This window comes from Haemorhous mexicanus, chromosome 7 (assembly GCF_027477595.1).
Source record: "Haemorhous mexicanus isolate bHaeMex1 chromosome 7, bHaeMex1.pri, whole genome shotgun sequence".
In the NCBI taxonomy this organism is placed as follows: domain Eukaryota; kingdom Metazoa; phylum Chordata; class Aves; order Passeriformes; family Fringillidae; genus Haemorhous; species Haemorhous mexicanus.
Window position 1 is genome coordinate 35,495,841 of NC_082347.1, and position 19,898 is coordinate 35,515,738.

A 19,898-nucleotide genomic window follows, 5' to 3' on the forward strand; every position below is an offset into this window, starting at 1 on the left:
TGGAATAAAAATAACATTGAGAGCAGTAGATTATCTTAATAAAAGCATATGCAGTCATAAGGAAATTTAGGTCTTCTGCTTTGAATTAAATTAGTGCTTGCAGGGTTACTGACCCCCCACTAAGTGAAAATGTTCTGCCTTCTGTCTTATGTCCCCATTCCTGAGCAGACCTGCCACTGCAGGATGAAAGGATACCTTAAAGCTTGCAACACCTTCTTTAGTTCCATCACCTTTATTTTATTTTATGTTCTTGTGTTTAAGCCAGACCAGAATCTCACTCCAAATTTTCACCTTATTTAAATGAAGAACGGTTTCCTCCCACTCCAAGAGTGCCATATAAGCACAAAAATTTTCAAGCAATAACATCTCAAAGTACAGAACTACTTTCTTCTTCATGTTTTGTTATCTGACCTTTCATTGGCGTGCCAGTTTAATTAATGGTGCATAATTGCATCCCACTGCTGACAAAAAGCTGCAATGTTGTTTACTTTTGTTAGTCAGGGCCAATTATCTGTAAAGTCACCCTTTTGAATTTTCTACAATCAATCTTCACCAGTGTACGTTAAAAAAGAAAGCTATTTCATCAAAAGGTGGATTTCTCTCACCCCACAGTTGAGTACATAAATACAGCAGTGTCCTTTCTGTCATCTTTTTACCTCGAGTAAGTGATGATTGACAAAGACTCACTGGAGCAGGGTATTGAGTCTTCCTAGAGAAACTGTTCTCTCTAAATTTGAAATTTGAAACTGCCACTAGGTGAATTTCATCTTTCAATTAAGGTATTTCTCAATGGGAAAAAATGTGTTGTGTTGCTATGAGAACTTGAATTTTAGAAGGGACCCCCTGAAGGTCCCAGCTCCTCTCTGGGCCACAGAACTGCTGTGACCTTTTGTCCCTCTCTGCATGTATCGACTCTCATTTTTGATGGAAACCTAAATTTTCTTCTGGATGTCAGGATTTATCTTTAAACTAATACACATCAAGCTTTTTTTACTCAAAAAACAATGAGCACTTTCTAGTCTAAAAAGCTGGATGCAAGATAAGGAAAAAGTATTCCTTCTCTCACAGAGTTTACTTGTAAACTACTTTACTATGTGTAAACATGTTATACTTAACAGATCATTTTGACTTACTGAACTGGTTTTTTTGCATTCATTTTTTTTTTTTTAAACCCAGAATTTTATTAAGGTGGGTAGATAATTGTAACTGTAATATTGTTGAGATCATTACTAGCTGTACATGTGTATAAGATTTGGCAGCTTTTTCCCTTTAAAAACAGCATTTCTCTTTGTTCGTTTCAGTGTTATCTGTTTAAAGATAAAGAGCTGAAAAGAAAAGGCTACAGATAAAGAAAAGCTTGGACTTTAGAAAAAGTTGAACATTGTTAGAAGTGGATGATGTGTCAGAAGTAGTCTTTTAAAAATAAGTCTGTATCTGTATTTTGTGCAGGGCAAAATACAGAATGCCTCAAAGTACAGCTGCAGAAATGTTAGATCTTAATGAAGGTGTTGGAAAGACTTCTACAGTCACTGTCAGTCAGTCTGTGACCTGCTCAGATTCTAAGCAGAGCTATGATCACAATTGATCATCCCTCCTTGAAATGAATACAGTAAATTCAGGCGTGGGATGTGATCTAGTGAGGGAATGTGGTACTTTTGTTCTTCTCAAATAAAAATGAGCAATATAATCTGACTGCAAGTAAGATCTATACCCCTCAGCAAAAGAACACATCAAAGGTTTTTATGGCTAGTACAGTTAATTGGACTATTCTAAAAATCTGTATTTCAGTCAACAGGCAAGTCTGTCCTTTAGCAACATAATAAGTGGTGAAAAGTGTAAGTTTGGGTGTTTGATCCCCTATAAAACATTTGTAGGCTCCTTAACTACTGAAAAAAAAAAACCTTAATGGAAGTTCATCCAAGCAACAGAGCACTGGAGTGTTTAAATTACTCATCACATGGGAGCAGTAAGAGGACTCCCATTATCAGCCTGCTTGCAAAACTGCTTGCTTTCCTGCATTTCCTCTTCCTGCACCTTTCTTAACACTTGGGTGGATGTTGCATATGCATTTGTGAGCTATGGGGTGAGGGCAGAGGGAAGAAGGGTGTCTGGCAGCTCAGTAACACAAACTGCGCAAAAAAAGATTGCTCTGTGGTGCTGTGACATCTTGTGAAAGAGTTATTAAAGCTTCTGCTGCTCTTAACCAAACATGACAACAGGCAAATGTCCCAATGCTGAAAATGCTGGAGTCAAAGCAGGGCCTTAGAGCAGGTCAATTATTTCAATTATCTGGAATTCATGATGAAAAACAGCAGCAGCCTTCAGGAAATATGCAAGAGTCTGGCAACTGCTTGATCAGTTATGACAGTCGCTGCCAAATTTCACATCCCATCAGGTTTTTGCAAAGGGAGAGCTTGGAGCAGGTGGAATATTTTAGTTACCTCTGCTCCATCACAGCACAGTTCTCAGGAGATCCAACAGGCCACCAATTGCTCAGGTGTGACATCACTGGCAAAAATCACATGGCAATAAGCAAGCAAGGGTAGGCAGAGGGGGAGTGCATGGAGCAGATGGATTGCTTCAATTATTTGGGCCCCTTGATGAATAAGAACTTCAACTGCCATCAGCAGATCCTGTGGCAGGCAAGTAATAACTGCACTGCTATGACATAATTTAAAAATCTGGTGTGGTTTAAGTATTTCAACAGCTGTAAAGCTCAGATTTGTCTTAGCACTGGCTTGACCCACAGCCACCTCCAGTGCTGAAGGGGGACCACTGAGAAAATTGTTTGTGAGTGCTTCTGAGTACTTCATGGCATTTCACAGTTTGTTTTTACACTGCAGAGAGAACACTGACCCAGCACCAAGCTTCTTGTTGGCACCTTTTGATTTTATTGTTTGTCAGAAGTCAGTGGGGGAAAACTAAGGACTGCTTAATGGCAGTGCCAGGACAGAAACCAACAGCTTAGATCTGGTTATGAATAAATTTAGGAAGGCCTCAGCATCCAAAAAATGATCCTTACGTGTATGTTATACTAGGGTCAAAATCTGATAGGCCTCAAATTTGTTGTGAAAAAAATATTTAAGAGCATGCTCTCCTATTTTGCCTTCAGTCTTCCTTCAGCCTGTTGCTAACACAGTCTAATTTCTCTTCTTAAATTTATTTTGATGTTAAAACAAGCTTATGATTTTTGGTATTACAGTAAGGTACATGGAACCTTATATCACTATCCTCTTTCAGCTAGAAGTTTTCTATTGACTCTGGTACACAGAAATCTAGTTTACACATTAAAAGCTAAAGAACAAAGAACACTAAAGAATTAATAAACTTTAAAAACCAAATCCCATTTGAGTCTTATCAGATCTAAAATCTGATATTTGTTTTGGTTGAGCCTTGAAGGCAGAATAGAGTCAATAGGAAGCTTCTGTTTGAGCTAGTATGACTTGTTAACATCTTTCAAAAAGTTAATGTTATAAAAGATTTGATTTCTAAACCCTTCAGTGCCTTTAAATTCACCTCAGCACCTTTTTCCTCCCCACCATCTTGCTTTAACATAATGAGGGGTATTGATTACGTTCCATCCAAAGAAAGAGTAATCATCATAAATCTCCTTTATCTGACCTATTTCCCATTGCAGGGGAAATGGCTTCTAATTTGAGATCAAGAAATTACTTTTGATAGGAACAAATATCACAAACTGATGCAGAATTTTGTGCTTTTTCTCAATTTCCTACTGGTTTGAAATCTGCAAAGTACCAAACACTTGTCACTGCTGGTCAATCCCACCCAAAATTGTCTAGAAGTTACTGAGATGACCTTCCTGTCTGCTTTTACATCATTAGTGTAATGAGTGGCATTTTAATGGCATTCAAATGGTCACCTCTTGAGATTAGCTTTCCTTTTTTTTTTTTTTTTTTCTTCCCTTCCTTTGCTATTCTGACCAAACAGTGTTAACTCAGAAGAGTTCAAAATCAGGGATAGATTTAAGCTCTTGCACAGTCTGCTCTTCCTTTCAGATCAGGTTTGTTTCTGCCCCTGTGAGTCAGGATGCTAATAGTTATACAGCTGCCTTGAAAATTGAGGACTTTAAAATATTAGGGTTGAATTATACTTTTTCTCACTTGTGATTCACTTAGCTAAGACAGGAGCATGTTTTATGCTTTTTTTGTAACCATCAAAACTTGAAATTTGCTTTGGAGTGAGTTTTTTTTACTGGAAGTCCTTCAGAAGCTACAGATATACAGCAGTAATAAAATTAATTTTTTCAAGTCTTGTAAAAAAATAGTGAAAAATGAACACATTGCTTTTAAGGAAAAGGCTTTGTGATGTTTTGTTTATTTTTTAACAACATGCTGAAGATTGACTCTCCTCTAGTTAGGTCTTTAGATGCTGTTAGAACAAGGCCCAGTTGACCCTTTAGTCTAGAAACAGTTTGTGACTGAGTCTGGCAGGGTGGTGCAATAGCAGAAGCTTGGTAACATCTGAAAAAGAAGAAATAAAACTGAAGTTACAATGGCTTTAGGTGAAAGAGGGGTGGGAAGAGAAGTGAAGAATAAAAAATAATAAAGCAAAGAACTGGAGATGACTGTGGGAAATAGGCTGAAAAGGATCAGGAGATCCCAAGTGAGTAGAGAGACTCTGGAGACCAGAGTTGTGAGTGATGCTGAGAAGAAGGCCAAGACTAAAATCTTATAGGGTCTCATGGAATTGAAAAGAAAAGTAGCAGGGACAGGGTACCTGAAGAGAAAAAAACAACAGAGGAAGAAAGGAAGAGGTGAATAGATGACTCTGGAAAAATATTTTCTAAAAAGGACAGAAAGGGTTGGAAAACATATATATATATATATATATATATATATATATATGTATGTATGTATGTATAAAAGAAAGGAATTTGGAGGAAATGTAAGTGAGCTAGATGATGTGGAATAACAATGGACAGGTGAAATAATGGCATTTGTTTGAAACCAAGATTAGCTTGCACCTTTTTTATTTTAGACAATCACAAGTTACAATTGCAGGTGTTTCTTTGTGTTCTATGGCATTATCGTGCCCCATTAAATAACTGCCTTGTTTCCTGTTTCCTCCCAGAGAAAACTTTGCTTCTTCCTACTCCAGTAAAACAATTTAAGTGGATATAGAACTTCCTCATATTCTAGAGTTTTATATTCAAAGTACTTGGTACTTGTGTGATATACTGATAGGCTCTTATATCACAATTCTTATCCCCTTAGAAATACTGTCCCAGGAAAGCTAACAGGTAGTATTTTTAAACAGCTGTCAACACAGGGAAAAAATATTGTGTTTATATGTGTGGTTTTCCAGAAAACCTATTTCACCTTGGGAACACTTAGCTAGAGAGTTGACCAAAACTAAACCTCCAAAAACCATAGAAAAATGTTTCAATGTGCTGTGGTTTTAATTGAAATACCTCTGCATCCATTTTTCACCTTCGACACAATGCTCTCATACAGTGGTCCTAGAGATAAAACCATTGAAGATTGTATTTGAAGGAATGAAGATAGTTTTTATTGGTGTTCTTTTAGGATCCACCACAAGGACTGAATAATGCTCCCAAAGAAATGCGTTTGGATGAAGATGACTGAACATGCAGATCCAAAGGCCTTTTAGGATTTGGTGAACCTTTGGCCTTGGATGAAGAATGTTCTTGGATGAAAGAACTCCAGCTGAAAGACTTTGTCTTTGCCTTTTGCCTTGCAAAGATATGAAAGACAGAAAGGAAGCAAAGATTTGCAGCTGAATTCTTGCAGGGTGCAGTTAAGTGGCTGACACCGGCACGCGGCCAGCCTCCCTCAGTACTGTGGAATGTCACGTGCTTGTACCCCTTACCTGTCTCCTGGGACTCCCCAAAAGCCTCTCACACATTTTTACGTTTTTTTTTGCTTTCTGTTTGCAGGTTATATTAGTAAATTTTAATTACATAGTTTCTGCAATGATGTTAGCACCTCTGAGGTTTCTGTATGTCATGTGTAGCTCTAAAATGCAGAAAATATTTATGCTTGGTTGATCAGATTGTACCATGCTTGTACCTGCAGCTGAACAGGCAGTTAACTAATAATCTTAGCTTTTCCTCATGGCTAATGACTTGCCTAAGTTTGAAATGGCAAGAGTTCAGTACCTCAGTCAATGAGCTGACATTCACAGTGTGGTCAACCACGGCTGCCTGGGCATTCAAACAGATTTCTGCCTTGAACCTCTGTGTTAAGTCAATAGGAGGATATCTTTGTACATTTCCTGACTAAATATTCAATACTTGAAACTTGATTATACATTTAATTATTTCACCTCTTGAAGTGTCCTTATTTTCACTTTATGATAAATTGCAGCTCTGTTAGACCAGTTATGTTTAATATCTTGGAATGGCTTGAACCACAGTGTTTGCTAAGGCTGACCTTCAAAGTGTGTCTGTATAAAGATACATTGCCTAACCACATTGGTTACCTAAGTAATTCTGCTAATATGTAAAAAAAAAAGAAATTACTGCATACAGAGAAAGACTGTACCAAAGTTAAAGGGCTCACTTTGCCTTTGTCTTTCCTTGAATCAGTCCATGTGGAGAGAGGTTTAGTGATTTTCACTGTCCTGAGTAGTTTTGTAATTCTCCTGTTGTCATACCAAACCCCACATCACAGTACCTTTTGTGCCATCTGGGCTTGCTTAGTAGGTCTGCATGAATTTACAGTATCTCTATTCTAAATGTGACCCCAAGCCCATGTAGTCACTGCAATTCTCAAAGGACAGACCTGAACAGAAACTCTTTCATCAAAAAGTGCATCCTCCTCCAGGGTGGCTTAGGTGAGCCTAGACTTCCCAGATATGGACATATTAATTCCCCTGAATATGCTCTGCCACTTAGAATTTTTCTTCATCAGCTATTTTTTTCTTTCCCTCACAGCTGGTCTAGCTTTACAAATGCAGTTCTAGAAGCTGTTTTTAGCCAAGGAGACTTTTCCATATGATGATATGGACAACTGCCTCTTAACAACCCTTAGCTTTTTTACCTGAAGAGCTGGGAGACAGCAGCCTGTCTTCAACTTGTGGCTTTGCTTGCTTTTCTCCTTGTGTCTCCCTGTGTCTCTTCCTCTCTCCCTCTTATCTGACCTTAACTGTTCATACAAATTGTGCATGGCTACTGGAAATGCCACTTACTGCAGGTTTCCTTTGCTGGGCTGAATAATACAAAATAATTCCTGTTGAAATACATGTGTGTGTGTTTATGTGTGCAAATTGTTAACATAAGCTGCTACCAACTTGTAGTGAGAATGCATTGAGACTACTGGAAAATTGAGACTACTGGAATGTGTGTATAGATAAAGCTAGAACATGAGATAGCTAGGTGCTGGACAGTTAAACTGCATTGTTTATTATTGGTTATTAATGTACTGATGCTGTTTTCTTACTGACCAAATAAAAGAAACCCTTACCAATGCTTTGCTACTGAGTAGTGTGTGTGTGACAAAGAGGAGCAGGGTATTTCTCAAATAGAAGACAAAATATAAGGAGATATGTCTGGCTTGACCAAAGCAATGTGTTTTTGCAGTGATCATGCCCAAAAACCAAGTCAGTCATGGATTAACTTGAAATATCTATGTGAACTTAAGTTCTCCTCCCCATTGGCCACTATTAAAATTGTACAGCGTTTCTGATTTTGAAAATTTCATCCATGTCAGATAATGTTTTTTCATGTGCCTCTGCAGCTTTTCCTAAGACTGGGGCTTCCTCTGTTTCTGGGCCATCAGGGGAGTATTTACTCATTTTACAGAGTTATTTTCTGTGTGGTTGTAGTGAACACTTTGCTGAAGATATGAAGTGGAGAAGTTTGCTGGTCAGGTATGTGGCTTTCAGTCCAGTTTAGTGCTTTGTTCCTCTGATGCTGGAGCTACCATGCTCTGTTAAAGGTGTGTTGCTGCTCCCAAAAAGTGAATAGCAGTCAGAATTAGACCACAAGATGTTTCCTTTTCCATATATTTACCAGATATTCCTCATGTCCACCTTTCTTCACCTTGTTTTAAGCATTAGTAGCACTGTTGTGTTGGCAAAATGGCGTGGTGTGTTTACCTCCTTGGTCACTAGTGTAGCTTCATCTCACTTGGACAGAAATTCCCATGCTGATTTACTACTACTCTACATAATCAAGAGTACTGTAAATCCATGATATAATTCTGAAGGAACATTAGAAAGAGAATTCCTAGATAATCTTGCATGTGAGGATTTCCTTTTGTATTTCTGGTTTAGTGGATGTGCTCAGAAGTTCCTTACTTCAATCAGCTCTGATAGGTCTCTCTTCAAATGGAAGGGACATGATAAAAAGGTCTTCTATTAGATTATTAGATCCTCTTTTTTTATGTTTGTTTGCTTTTGGTTTTGGTTGGTTTGGTTTTTTTGGGGGGGAGAAGGAGTGGGCATATAAAGAATCTCCCTTTTTACTTCCTTTAAATCTGAACTTCTGTGCTAGACTCTTGGTTAGGAGATGATGCAAGATGAGACTCATTTTTTGTCTAAAAACATTGAGCCAACCTTAAACAAATTTATATGGGGGCTTTCTTTTCACTCCTGCTTTCTTCTGTTTGCTTTTGTTTCTCAAAGAAAAGTGCAAGAGGTGACGTATCTACTCCACACAGAGTAGATGCTTGGCATTGGGAATTCATTTATCATGAAGACAAAATATAACAAGATCCTGAGGCTGAGCCTGAAAGTCAGAGAATTTGATCAGGAAAGATGATGCACATTTTCAGAAGCCAAAGTATTTTATTATTGGAATGCATCATTCAGGGAATATGATAGATTTTCCATTAGTGGAAGTCTTTGATCAAAACTGCATCTCTTTCTAAAAGAGGAGCTGCCTCAAGAGCAAGTAGCTGAGCTTGATGCAGAATTTATTGAATGAGGGAGATTTGCCCTTTTCTTTATGCAGGATGAGTCAGATGTGGGTGCCATAATACCACAAGTACTAGTAGTTATTGTATAAAAGATTAGACTTTTTCTATAGAGGTGGCACTTGGAAAAAAAAAAATTAAAATGGAGCCTAAAACAACTGCACCTCGTGCTGCTGGCATCAGAGGATGTGTATGACAAATGGTAAAGTTAATTTTAAGGGTAACCTTGTGTTCATGTCATCTCAGTAATGGCTGATGAAGCAGACAGATGCCTTTGGGAAGGCCGAAGACTTGGAAAAAAATTGCAATAGCTTTTGTCTTCACAGGTTAGAACTATGTGTTCACGGGCTGATGTTACTGTGGAATTTCTTCTTTGGTGCCTGAAACAGTTACCCAGAAAGACATGGGGGCTCTAGATCCTTTTCAGGCTGTAGGGTTTAACTGTAAGTGTCAGGGGAGGGACACAGCTATCATGACAATGTCTGTGTTGTGAGTATGACAAAGTCCCTCACTTGGTGCTGGGGCAGGGTGGTTGCCACTGGTCAGAAGTGCAGCAGGAGAAAAAATCCTCTCAAACTGGAAATTAGGGCACTAACCTCTGCTGGCAAGCAGAGAGTAAGAGATTTTGCTTCTGGAACCATATTTTTAGGGGAGTTTTATTTGGGTATTTTTGTTAGTTTTTCTTTTGATTCAGTATTTGGTGTGGAGGAAGTTGGTCCCCAGGCTTGGGTCATGCTTTTTCCCAAGTGACAGCTCAGACCTTCAGCTGTGGCACCCATACTCCAAGAAAAGGCTAAATTGCCTGGATTTCAGCTGGATGTTTATTATCACCACCACTGCTGGATTACAAACATGTTATAACCCTGGAGCCTGCATGACCTTAATGCTGGACAGAACAAGTCCCTTTGGAAATGATGGTTTTAAATTAGCCAAGCTACAGAATCCATCTTGCAAAGTGAGATGTCTTATGAATGTTTGTGTGCAATCACAGCCTTCCCATTGTGGCATCTTATTCTGCATAGTTCTTTTCACTGGACATAGTTAATGAGAATCTTTCTGTACTACAGAGCCTGCCTCATAAATTAGGCTATTTTCAAATTGTGTTTTTCGCAGTTATCTTCATATAATATCCAGTTGTTTTCCACAATTTCAGAGATGGTCTAGAGGTGTTTTTCTGCCCTGGGTAGTAATTGTTTTTCATCCCTGGAGGTATGTAGTGGTCACTGATCCCTCAGATCTTACTTATGTTGCCTTTTTTTTTTTCTCTTCTGTGTCTTTGTGTGTTTGACCTGTGCAGAGACAACTGAAACTGGAAAAGTTTTGTGATAATCTCTTGTCTTTTTGGAACAGAAAGCCTTTTTAGGCATCAGAGATGAAGTTAGTAGGTTGCAGGCCTTTCCCTTAACTCTCTCCCATGATTTTGACCTCATTTAATTAGTATCTTTGGGTTGATTTTTTAAGCAGTGCTGTTATTTACCCCAGCATCAGTTTTTTGAGAAGAGATATCAGAGAATTATAGGTTATAACTTTGTTTGTAATAATCTCTTGTCCTACTAGGTCTCTTTTCCTTCCTGGGGAAGTTGGAACCTGCTTTTACCGTGTGTATTTTTGTTGTGGAAGTCTGTTACTGTAAATGTGGTCACATGATGAACTTTTATTGGTAAATGTCCAATACTCCTCCTCCTGATAGGAGCAGCCACTATGCTTTCATGAGCTGCTACTGCTACTTGGTGTGGGAGGAAGGGGAGAGAGGGAAAGAGCAAAAGGATCTGCAGGGGATAATTTTCCTTTGGGATTGAGGGAAAGATTTTCCTTCATCACATTAACTGGTGTACTTTGAGAGCCTGAGAGAGGCAATTTGCTCCTGGAGAGTTTCTGCAGGCAAAACATGACCTGTGCAAGGCTCTTAACACCAGGACCAAACCTGGCAGCTCTGCCAGTCTCATGCTCCCTTTCTTCTATTGTCCCACGTGGTCCTGGCATGTCACAGCCAGCTTTGAAGGCAAATCCTTTTAGGGTGTATGAGACCAGGCTGCAGTTCTGGAATTGGTCTGTAATTCTTGTCCTTTGTGTGTTGAGCTTGGTAACAAGCCATGCTCCCTCCTCGTTATTGAAATGTCACATTTTGACACTTCTCCTTTGTATGAACTTTCGTATTCTGTTGCTCTTCAACAACACTTCAAAAATCTTTAAGCTCCCTCCCAACCCCTTAACATTGTATGAGGAGTTCTTAGCTATGGTAAAATAGGTATGTGCTTCAGAGCCTTACAGCTGACTTGCTTTGTCTCGCTCCTTCCTAGTGAGAAGGTTTGAGTGTAGCTTTTAAAAGAGCAGAAGTCAAACTTGAATATTGTGATTTTTTTTTTTTTTTCCCCCAGGCACAGTTAAGTGTTTAGTGTTACAGTTTAGTGTTACCTGGAAGCTTTGCATGAAGCCTTGGAGGGCACTATGAAGTTAACATGAAAATTTGGGGAAAGCATATGTCTCCATAAATTCTAGTCCAACTTTTCCATGGAAGTTTTTACCCAATTTTCAGGAATTGCTCTAGCAATTTAAGCACTGCTTTTGAATTTTCTGAGGTGAGATGCCACCGGAAGACCTTGTGTTATTTTATGTCTTATATCTTAGTTCTTGCATAGCAGGATTTTTATAGATGTGAGTATGAAAACAAGATGTGAAGTGCTTTAATGACCATGACTTAGCAGTTGCTGCTTTTCTCCCCTCAAGAAAACCACCTCAAAATTCATTGTTCAGACTGAAATGTAAACATTTTGTGATCCCTTTTTTGTTCCCATTTTTCTCTTTCATCCCCTCACCTCCACCCCACCCCTCAAGATTTCATTGCCTTCTCACAAGAATATTTACTTTGTGAAAGTATCCACAAGAAGAGAGGCTAGAAGTGGTAGTCAAGTGATTGGCTTCATTTTGTACCAAGTCATACACAATTTAGTTTTCAGATAACACAAGAAAAACCGCCAACAAGCCCAGAATGCAATATAAGTTGTCAAAAAGCTGACACTCTAAATACCAGAAAATATTAACATCTATTGTCAAGAAAAATACAAAGTATGAATCACTCCATCTCCGTGACACATTTCAAAACTGCTACACACAGCACAAACTATAGTGTTTGATGCTATCAGGGATAATAGTACTTGAGAGTTCCTCCTTGAGCACCCAGCCCTGCTACTAAAATGGTTCAGTTGTCTTGGTTTACATTCCAGAGCTGCAGAAAAAAATGACGACGATTTTCTGAGGTCGTCTTTGCTAAAAATGAAAGCTGATAAAGAATCATTGTTAATAACTTCAATCAGAGGGGGGATAGTTTCTTTTTTTTTTTTTTTTGGTATTACATTATTATTGTAAAACAAAAGATATATCTACATTTAAAATTTTGATTAATTTTCTTGGTACCTTGCAGAATATTTCTAACCTGATGTGCCCTTTTTTATCAGTTCAGTTATGTCCGACACAATTTAATTTTAATTCCTATTTTTAATTCCTTCTGTTGTCAGGTTCCTGATAGGCACATCAGGAATGATTCCTGTGCTCAGCAGCCATGTCAGTCCCAAACAGAGGAGTCAGAAATATGTCGAGGAAGGCTAAAATATAAAAAACTTGCCTGTCTGAAAAGCTTATGAGGAATTGTCCTCCTTTAGCAAAGCCACCACCTTTGATTTTTCTTGCATTGCCCCGAGCTGGGGGTCTCCTGTGCTTTGAGCAGGGACAGAAACAGCTTCAGGGAGAGCTGGAGGAGATGAAAGTCTTTCTCTAAGTGGCCCCTTGCAGTCAGCACCTTGTTTCAGTTCCAGGGAGAGCAGTGGGAGATGAGTATCCAGAGTGGTTCCTCCTGTATATTCTGGAACAGAACAGTTCTATTTGGCAATATTGAAAGAAAGAAAAAAAATCAGTTGTAAAGATTTGTGTGGGGAAACTACTGTTATCTCCAGAGAACACTATTCAAAAGAAAAATAAGCCCAACACTGGAAGATTTTAAATTATATAAGGGGATGGTGGGAGGAATTGTTTTATTTTCTTCAACACTGTCAGGCTCAGTGCTGTGACCACTTCTCTGAGATTTAACTCATTTTAAAAAAATCCTCATTTTGGTGGGTGTTTGGTGGTTTTTTACCTGGTGTTTGTGGTTAGGGTTTTGGGGATTTTTTAGGATATTTTTGATGGAGTTTTTGTGTTTTGGTTTTGGGGGGATGTGTTATTTGGCTTGTTTTGTTAAAGGAAAAAGATCACAATTCATTTTGCCTCTGGGGAAATTCAGACATAGTAGTAGGGAAAGCACTGTGACATTAATCCTGTATTTCTTCTATTTATTATTCATATAGAAGAAAGAAATGTAATTTCTGCTTTTAGTGCTGACTTTTACCCTAACTGAAAGTGTACAGTTCCTGCCTCTGAAATTAAAATTTAGAGAGAAGAATCTCTGAGAAGGGTGGTTGCAAAATCCCTGTGGTTACTGAATGTTAAGATGCAAGAGGGAGGAGAACATCATAAGGCCTGTTATAAATATATAACAGGCTGAAAATAAGACAATACCTGAAAATAAGACAAATTAATTGTAAATCAAAAGAGAGAATGTAGATCCTTGCCTAGGTTGCCTGGCATACAGAATGTGTCTTTGAGGATGGAAAGGTCATTGTAAAAGCACTTTCAAAATAGAAGGGCATGGTTTCTGGGTCTCTGGTGTTAACTCCACTAGTAAAAAACATAAACAAAAAAGTTATTTTAAATTATGTTCTGTTTAGGTTGTTTTCATTATTACAATGTCCCAGTTGCCTCCAGCTGTTCATTAAGGAATGCAAATAGTGTGCAACTTGTTGTTTGTTCTTTTGACCCTGCAAATATAAAGCCTCTGAAAAAGGATGGCAAGGAACTGATTCTGTTCAGTTTTGCATTTTCACCAACAGGATTGCATCCCTTTTATCCAGTCCCTGATGCCTGTGCAGAATTCTAGGAGTCAAGGGACCTCCAAGGCCATTAGAGACAGAATTACAAAGAGCCCAGCTGAGTGTGCAATTACTACAAAGCCTTTTTTCTTAAACTGGTTAACTTGAAGACATTTGGTGTGGGTATAATTAAAGTAGAATGGGAGGCAATACAATTATATTTTTTTAGAAAGAGAGGTCTGATGAGAGATTGCTTTTGTCCAGTAAGATCTACTTTAGTTCCTTTCTTTAGTGAAAGAGCAGAGGATGGTGCTACAATTAAATCCAAAGACATTAAAAGGGCAAATCCCACTTTTTTTATTTTAAGGAGGAAAAATGCATATTGGATATGATGGTGCAATACAGTAAGAATAATTTCCAAAGACAATTAATATAAGTACTGCTGTTGGAGAGAGGTGAATGATGAAGGTTGGAAATTATGGTTGAGAATATGCAATCTGGAGCAAGGCAGTGCTGAAAGAACATTAGAGTGGCCTGTTGATATGGCCTGATTTCTACCATGACTTTGTTATTTTTGAAACTTCTTTTTGGCAGAAGGCAAGTGTGCAAAGTGATGATGATATAAGCAGCATGTTGGATGATATAGCCTGAAAATGAATACACTAAGAAATCTTCAAATCAAATGCAGCTGTGTCCAGGAGGAAACAATTTGCATCAGAAGTGTTCTGTAGCTTGCTGCACAGGCTTGGCAGCCCACACTCCCTCTGCTCTGTGTTATCTCATTAACATTATTATTTGGGAGCCAGAGTCAAACACTTTTGTTGGGTAATAGTTATGACTACTTGACACAATGTCAGTAAAATGCATTTTTTTTTTAATCTAATTAGAATTTTGACAGGAAAGAGAGGAAGAGGCAGAAAATGAGAAATTAGTTATTTCCTGTACCTCTGTCATTGCACACATTAAGCTCCACTGGTGCATTTTGCATGATCTCATGGCAGCCCCTTCACAGCAGCCTCATCACTGTCAGATTTAAAGACAGGATGAACCAAACAAGGGCTGATGAGTTAGAAATGTTGCTGGTTAAACCTTTTAGATTTTCTAAATCACAAGAGGTCTGAGACAGAATATTGTAATTCTGATCTTGCTGGGAATCTGGGTTTGTGAAAATATAAATTTTAAATAAAACTTCCCTAAATTTTCATGTATAAATTTGCATTCATTAGCCTGAACTCTCTGCAGAATAACAGTAAAACTTTATTATCAAAGGGAAGTGAGTGGAAGTTAATTGTTATACAGGTTTAGGTTCATAATAAAATAAAGTTTGTGTTGCCATGGGTTTTTCTTTCCTCAATCAGAAAAAAAGAGGTTATGTTCTCCTTTAAAAGAAAGATTCATTCTTAAAGTCTTTAATATGGAGCTCAGATTTCAGAGGTCAATGATCCCTGCATACAGGCAGACATCTGCTACCAGACCTCCATCTGGGACAGATACTGGTGAGGCTAATGTCACTAGGATAAAAATAAAAGAAAAAAATCTAGTTTTTCCTGTGTCATCTTGGAAGGAGCCATTTATTTAGAAGTGGCATCTCTGCTTATAAGAATCAAATAAATAAGGTTTTCAGCTAAGTACATTTATTCAGCACTACTCATGGCACTATCTAAATCTTCTCATAGGGTTTTTAAAAAATCAGATGAATTTATTAATTCTTTCTTTTGTTGGTCTTTTGTATCTTGATCTTTGCATAATTCAATGAACTGTTATGCTCAATTTAGATTGTTACACAACTGCAATTCCAAGTGAAATCAGAATTCCCAAGGGACAAGTGCAAGTGTGTGGTAGGAAGAGTCCTTACCCTGACATGTATATTTTGTAGCTGATCAGAAGTGGGCAAGGGAATGGAAACACACAGAGGTGATGTTGCTTAACAAGGGTCACAGAGCAATTAAGTGGCACAGCAGAGATTTTCCCAGCAAGATTTCCTGAGATGATCCATTCATGTGAGGTTGAACTCAGCAGTCTGGGATCTCTCCCTCTGCTTTAGGTAGAGATCTGATAAAAAAAAGCAAGTTTGCTCAGAGCAAAACACTGACTCAGATTAAGTAAATAAGAGTGAATTCTGTCTTGGTTTCTCTGTTCATCCATTTTTCTTTTTCTTTGTAAGAGTCACATATTGCTTCCAGATATAAAATTGCTCCAGTTATATTTTAAGTTCCAAAGTGATTATGACAAGTTACTTCTAATTCTTGGCTGGCACCTCTTGAGATTTGAATTAATAATAGCCTTATGATACCACTGCCACCTTAGTTTTCTACTAAAATCACTGAAATTGGTGTAAAAGCCTCCCCTGTTCTTTCCTCCCAAGCTTTTGGCGAAAGTTATACCAAATAACATGAAATATTATGATACATTCTTTTGTGTGGTTCTTCCCCAAGTTTGAATCCCAAAAAAAATTCCACTTAATTTGTGTACTTCATTGAAAGTTAAACCTGAATTTAGATAGCAAGTGCTTAGGTCAATATTGCACCTTGCTAATGATCTCTGTGCTCAAGTGTGTGTTTTGTTCTTTGGGCTAATGCTGCAATCAATATGTGTGAACTTGTCCATTATCTATTTGTACTGTGTTAGTCAAACCTAACTGCTGGGTTCTCTCCGATAATCTAAACAGAACTCAGTAACCCTGCACTGTTCAGTAATCTCCTTTTCCTAACTCATGTCACTCTCTTTTAATCAGATAGTCTGATTCACCCTCTTCCTCTGACATTTCAAATCCCTGGCAGCATGCTATGTTTAGACAGTGTCACGGCATTTTCTGCAGATGACGACAGAAACGTGTGGGTTTTTTGGTGTCTCACGTTAACAGATGTGTATGGCTAGATAGTGATCAGGTTCATTAGAATGAAGTGAAATAAATCTCAGCTTGAAAGGATCATATTCCACTGGAGCTGCTGTTGTGGCAGATACAGCAGGTAAAGCTTGGGTTGAAAAGTCCCTGAAACGTGGGTTGTGCCGACCTAAAGCACAGCATTTCATCTCCCAGCTGACAGCAGCCCAGGCTTCAATCTACAAAACCAAGCTGCTTTTCTGGTTAGTCATAGCTCTTCGTACACTGGGAAAAAAAACCATGCTTAAGACTGCACTGACTCAATCCAGAAAGTTTTGTTTGGAATTGCCCCTTCATGTAGTGATTCCTCCAAACATATTGATCTTGTAGCTCTAAATCCATCAAACCTTAATAAAGTATGGATGCAGCTAATCAGGTGATGAGTACAGATTTCTCCTACTTAAGAAAGTAATGCAGTATTGGAATGCATTATTCCCTGAATTCTCACACCCTGGTCTCCCAAAATAAAGTTTTCAAAAAAATGAGAGGAGAAGTTCAATAGGTGTAGTGTTTCTTTCTAAAGACTAAAAATTCTCTTTATGAGAGTCACTTGTTCAAAGATTAAGCCTATACTGATGAAAAAGACTTGGGGGGAAAAAAAATACATTTTATTTTTTCAGTGTTCTGACAAGATTTCCTGAGATGATCCATTCATGTGAGTATAATTTATGTTATTGATAATATTAATGGTATGAAATATATGGGGAAAGGAATAAAATTAAGAAATGTACACATTTTGAAAAAATGTACAAGTATGTAGAATGAGCCAGGTGGAATGTTTGATGAAACATCAAGCATATGGTGACAGTTTCTGCCACTGGTTATTTTATAAAACAGGAAACAGCAGAGAAGCATCTGTTACCACAGTTTTCAAACAGAGGGACTCTGTATACCTTTTGATATATCCTATATTAGAACAGCACTCTCCAAAGGGTCACACTGGTACTCCCAAAAGTACTCTGTGGAACTTTTTGTATAGACTTCACTTTGCACACCAAGATTCATGCATTTTAAATAAGTGGACTCTCCTCTGGGCATGGAGGTTATGGAACACTTCTGTGGAATTGCTGTTAAGATGTAATGTATAGAGAGAGATATATATTTATATATAGTCAGTGTTTGCTTGAGACTGCACTGTGAGAGGAACAATAGCTAATCCATGCTCAAGTCAATGGCAACTTATTTTTACAGCTGTTGCCAGAAGTGTTTGTGTGTGTGTGTGCATGGTAAAGGAAAATATGTTATGACTAGAAATGGCCATCTACTGCACCACTGTTATCAAGGCATCCAAAAACCTCTCTGATTTCTCTTACAAAGCTCCATCTTTTTGCCTGTTCATTATGTGTCTAAGCATTACCTGTTCTTTTTTTTTTTTTAATTCATTGCTTTCAGTTAGAAAGTGAAGCAAATTAGCAGGTATTTGCACCACAGGTAGAACAAAGCATCTGCACAGCTCTATGGAAACCCCTCAACAAAATTACTGAACCTTCCTAGCATGGCACTAACAGAAGCACACCATCCAACAGACATAACTGACAGCTCTATAATTTTACTTTCCAGCATAATGTTCTTGGAACCTCATAAAATCTTAAAATGAATTTTTGCTAACAAATCCACAATGCTATATGTAGTTCTGTTCTCCTCAGTTGCCAGTGAGAATTTCCTTTCAAGGCCTATTTAAAAGTAGATGGAAAGAGGGTCAAATATCATCTAATTTTGATAAATGTCACCAAAAAAATAGGAAACATGTAATTATAAATGGAATAGATGCATTTCACGCTGTACTTTGAAATTCTTGTTGTCTCAAGATCAGTGATGTGCAAGGCACTGGAAAATGTGTTGGGGAGTGATTCTTATACTGATAGAAGTGTATGAAAACCCACTAATATTTCATAATAGTGGCATAAGGGGGGAATAATTGACTGTGTCTTGTCATCTGGGAATACCTTATAATCTAACCAGAAATCAAACATAATCATATTAATCTATAGGAGATGTTTATAAGCTCTCAGAAATTGAGTCATAGGAGAATAATACTACTTCATAAATCAGTAAATGAGATCAGTTAAATGAAGTGCTGAGATTTTTCTTAAGGGCACATGGACTGTACTGTGCTCTTTCTTGGCTTGCACCCTCTCTTTTTTTAATCCTCCTTTTAGGATTTTTCTTCTACTGGTTGAATGTTTAGAAGGAGGAATATATAAAATGTAGAATTTATGAGAGCTTCTGACATTTATGGTACTTTTGATTAACACTTTTATTAGTCTTGTCTGAAAAATAATTCATTATTTCAGCTTTTCTTTGTAGTTCTCTAAAAAGCTGCCATGATCATCAAATAGATCAGGGCATGCAATAAAAGCCATACTGCCAGTAGTAGAACATACTGTCATATAACCATTAAGACTGTTCTAAGAGCCAAAATGTTGGAACTAAAAGTACTTTTAATGACTTCAAATTGCTTGAAGTGCTTTCTCAGAGCTGAAGGGTGCTGATTTATTTATCTAGTGTACTTACCTAAATTAATTTGGAGAGAACAACTTAGGTTTTAATCCTCTTATGAGTGTAATTTATGGTAATATTTTTCAATGGCATATTATATAATGTCTGAAGGAAAGAGTTAAATTGTACTGGGCTGAGCATTGTCATTAAATAAGAAAATGTGAACACACTGCCCAAAAAAGCATTAAGCAGTGCATCTTACCTGGATTACAGTAATAATTTTCAGAAGTGACCTTGCAGGAAATGCAAATGTCAGTGCTATCTTCTCTCAATCTACTTTTAATTAGTGTTTTAGCACAGCAAGCCAGTAACTCAAGTACACAAGCAGCTGTTTCAAGTAATTGTGTATCATATTCAGGTGAATTAATTTACTGTTACAACTTCCTTTTTCTTTAGCACACTTACTGAGAGGAAGATTTTATGATTTCAGAAAGAGATCTCTCTTCATTTCTCTAGAACTTTCTGTTCTAGCATGTCCCTGGCCAATGAAACCTTCCAGGTCTTGTGTCAGTCACAACTGAAGGTTATTATGGCAGGCTGTGCCTGATTTATTTCCCTACTTAAATGGTCAGCATGATGCAATCTCTGCCAAAACAGCAGGACCTGGGAACCTGGTTCTGACTGCAGAAACCTGAGCAATGCAATGGAGCTCTGGAGGCACATGGAGTTTTTCCTTGCTGTGAGCAAGTTGTGAGAGGAGTTACTTTGGCCTCCTGG

General features: G+C 37.9%; 1 protein-coding gene across 2 annotated transcripts in view; it reads left to right on the forward strand.

The window, feature by feature from the left end:
• ATRNL1 (attractin like 1) overlaps positions 1-19,898 on the forward strand; it is a 432,570-nt gene that overhangs the window by 339,398 nt on the left and 73,274 nt on the right. The window contains exon 28 of one of the 2 annotated variants that reach the window (XM_059852018.1): positions 5,547-7,448. The exons of the other annotated variant lie outside the window; for it this stretch is intronic. Coding sequence (XP_059708001.1) covers positions 5,547-5,606 — 60 coding nt within the window. The 3' untranslated portion in view covers positions 5,607-7,448. Of the gene's footprint in view, positions 1-5,546; positions 7,449-19,898 lie in introns of those variants that run through there. 2 annotated transcript variants of the gene reach the window in all.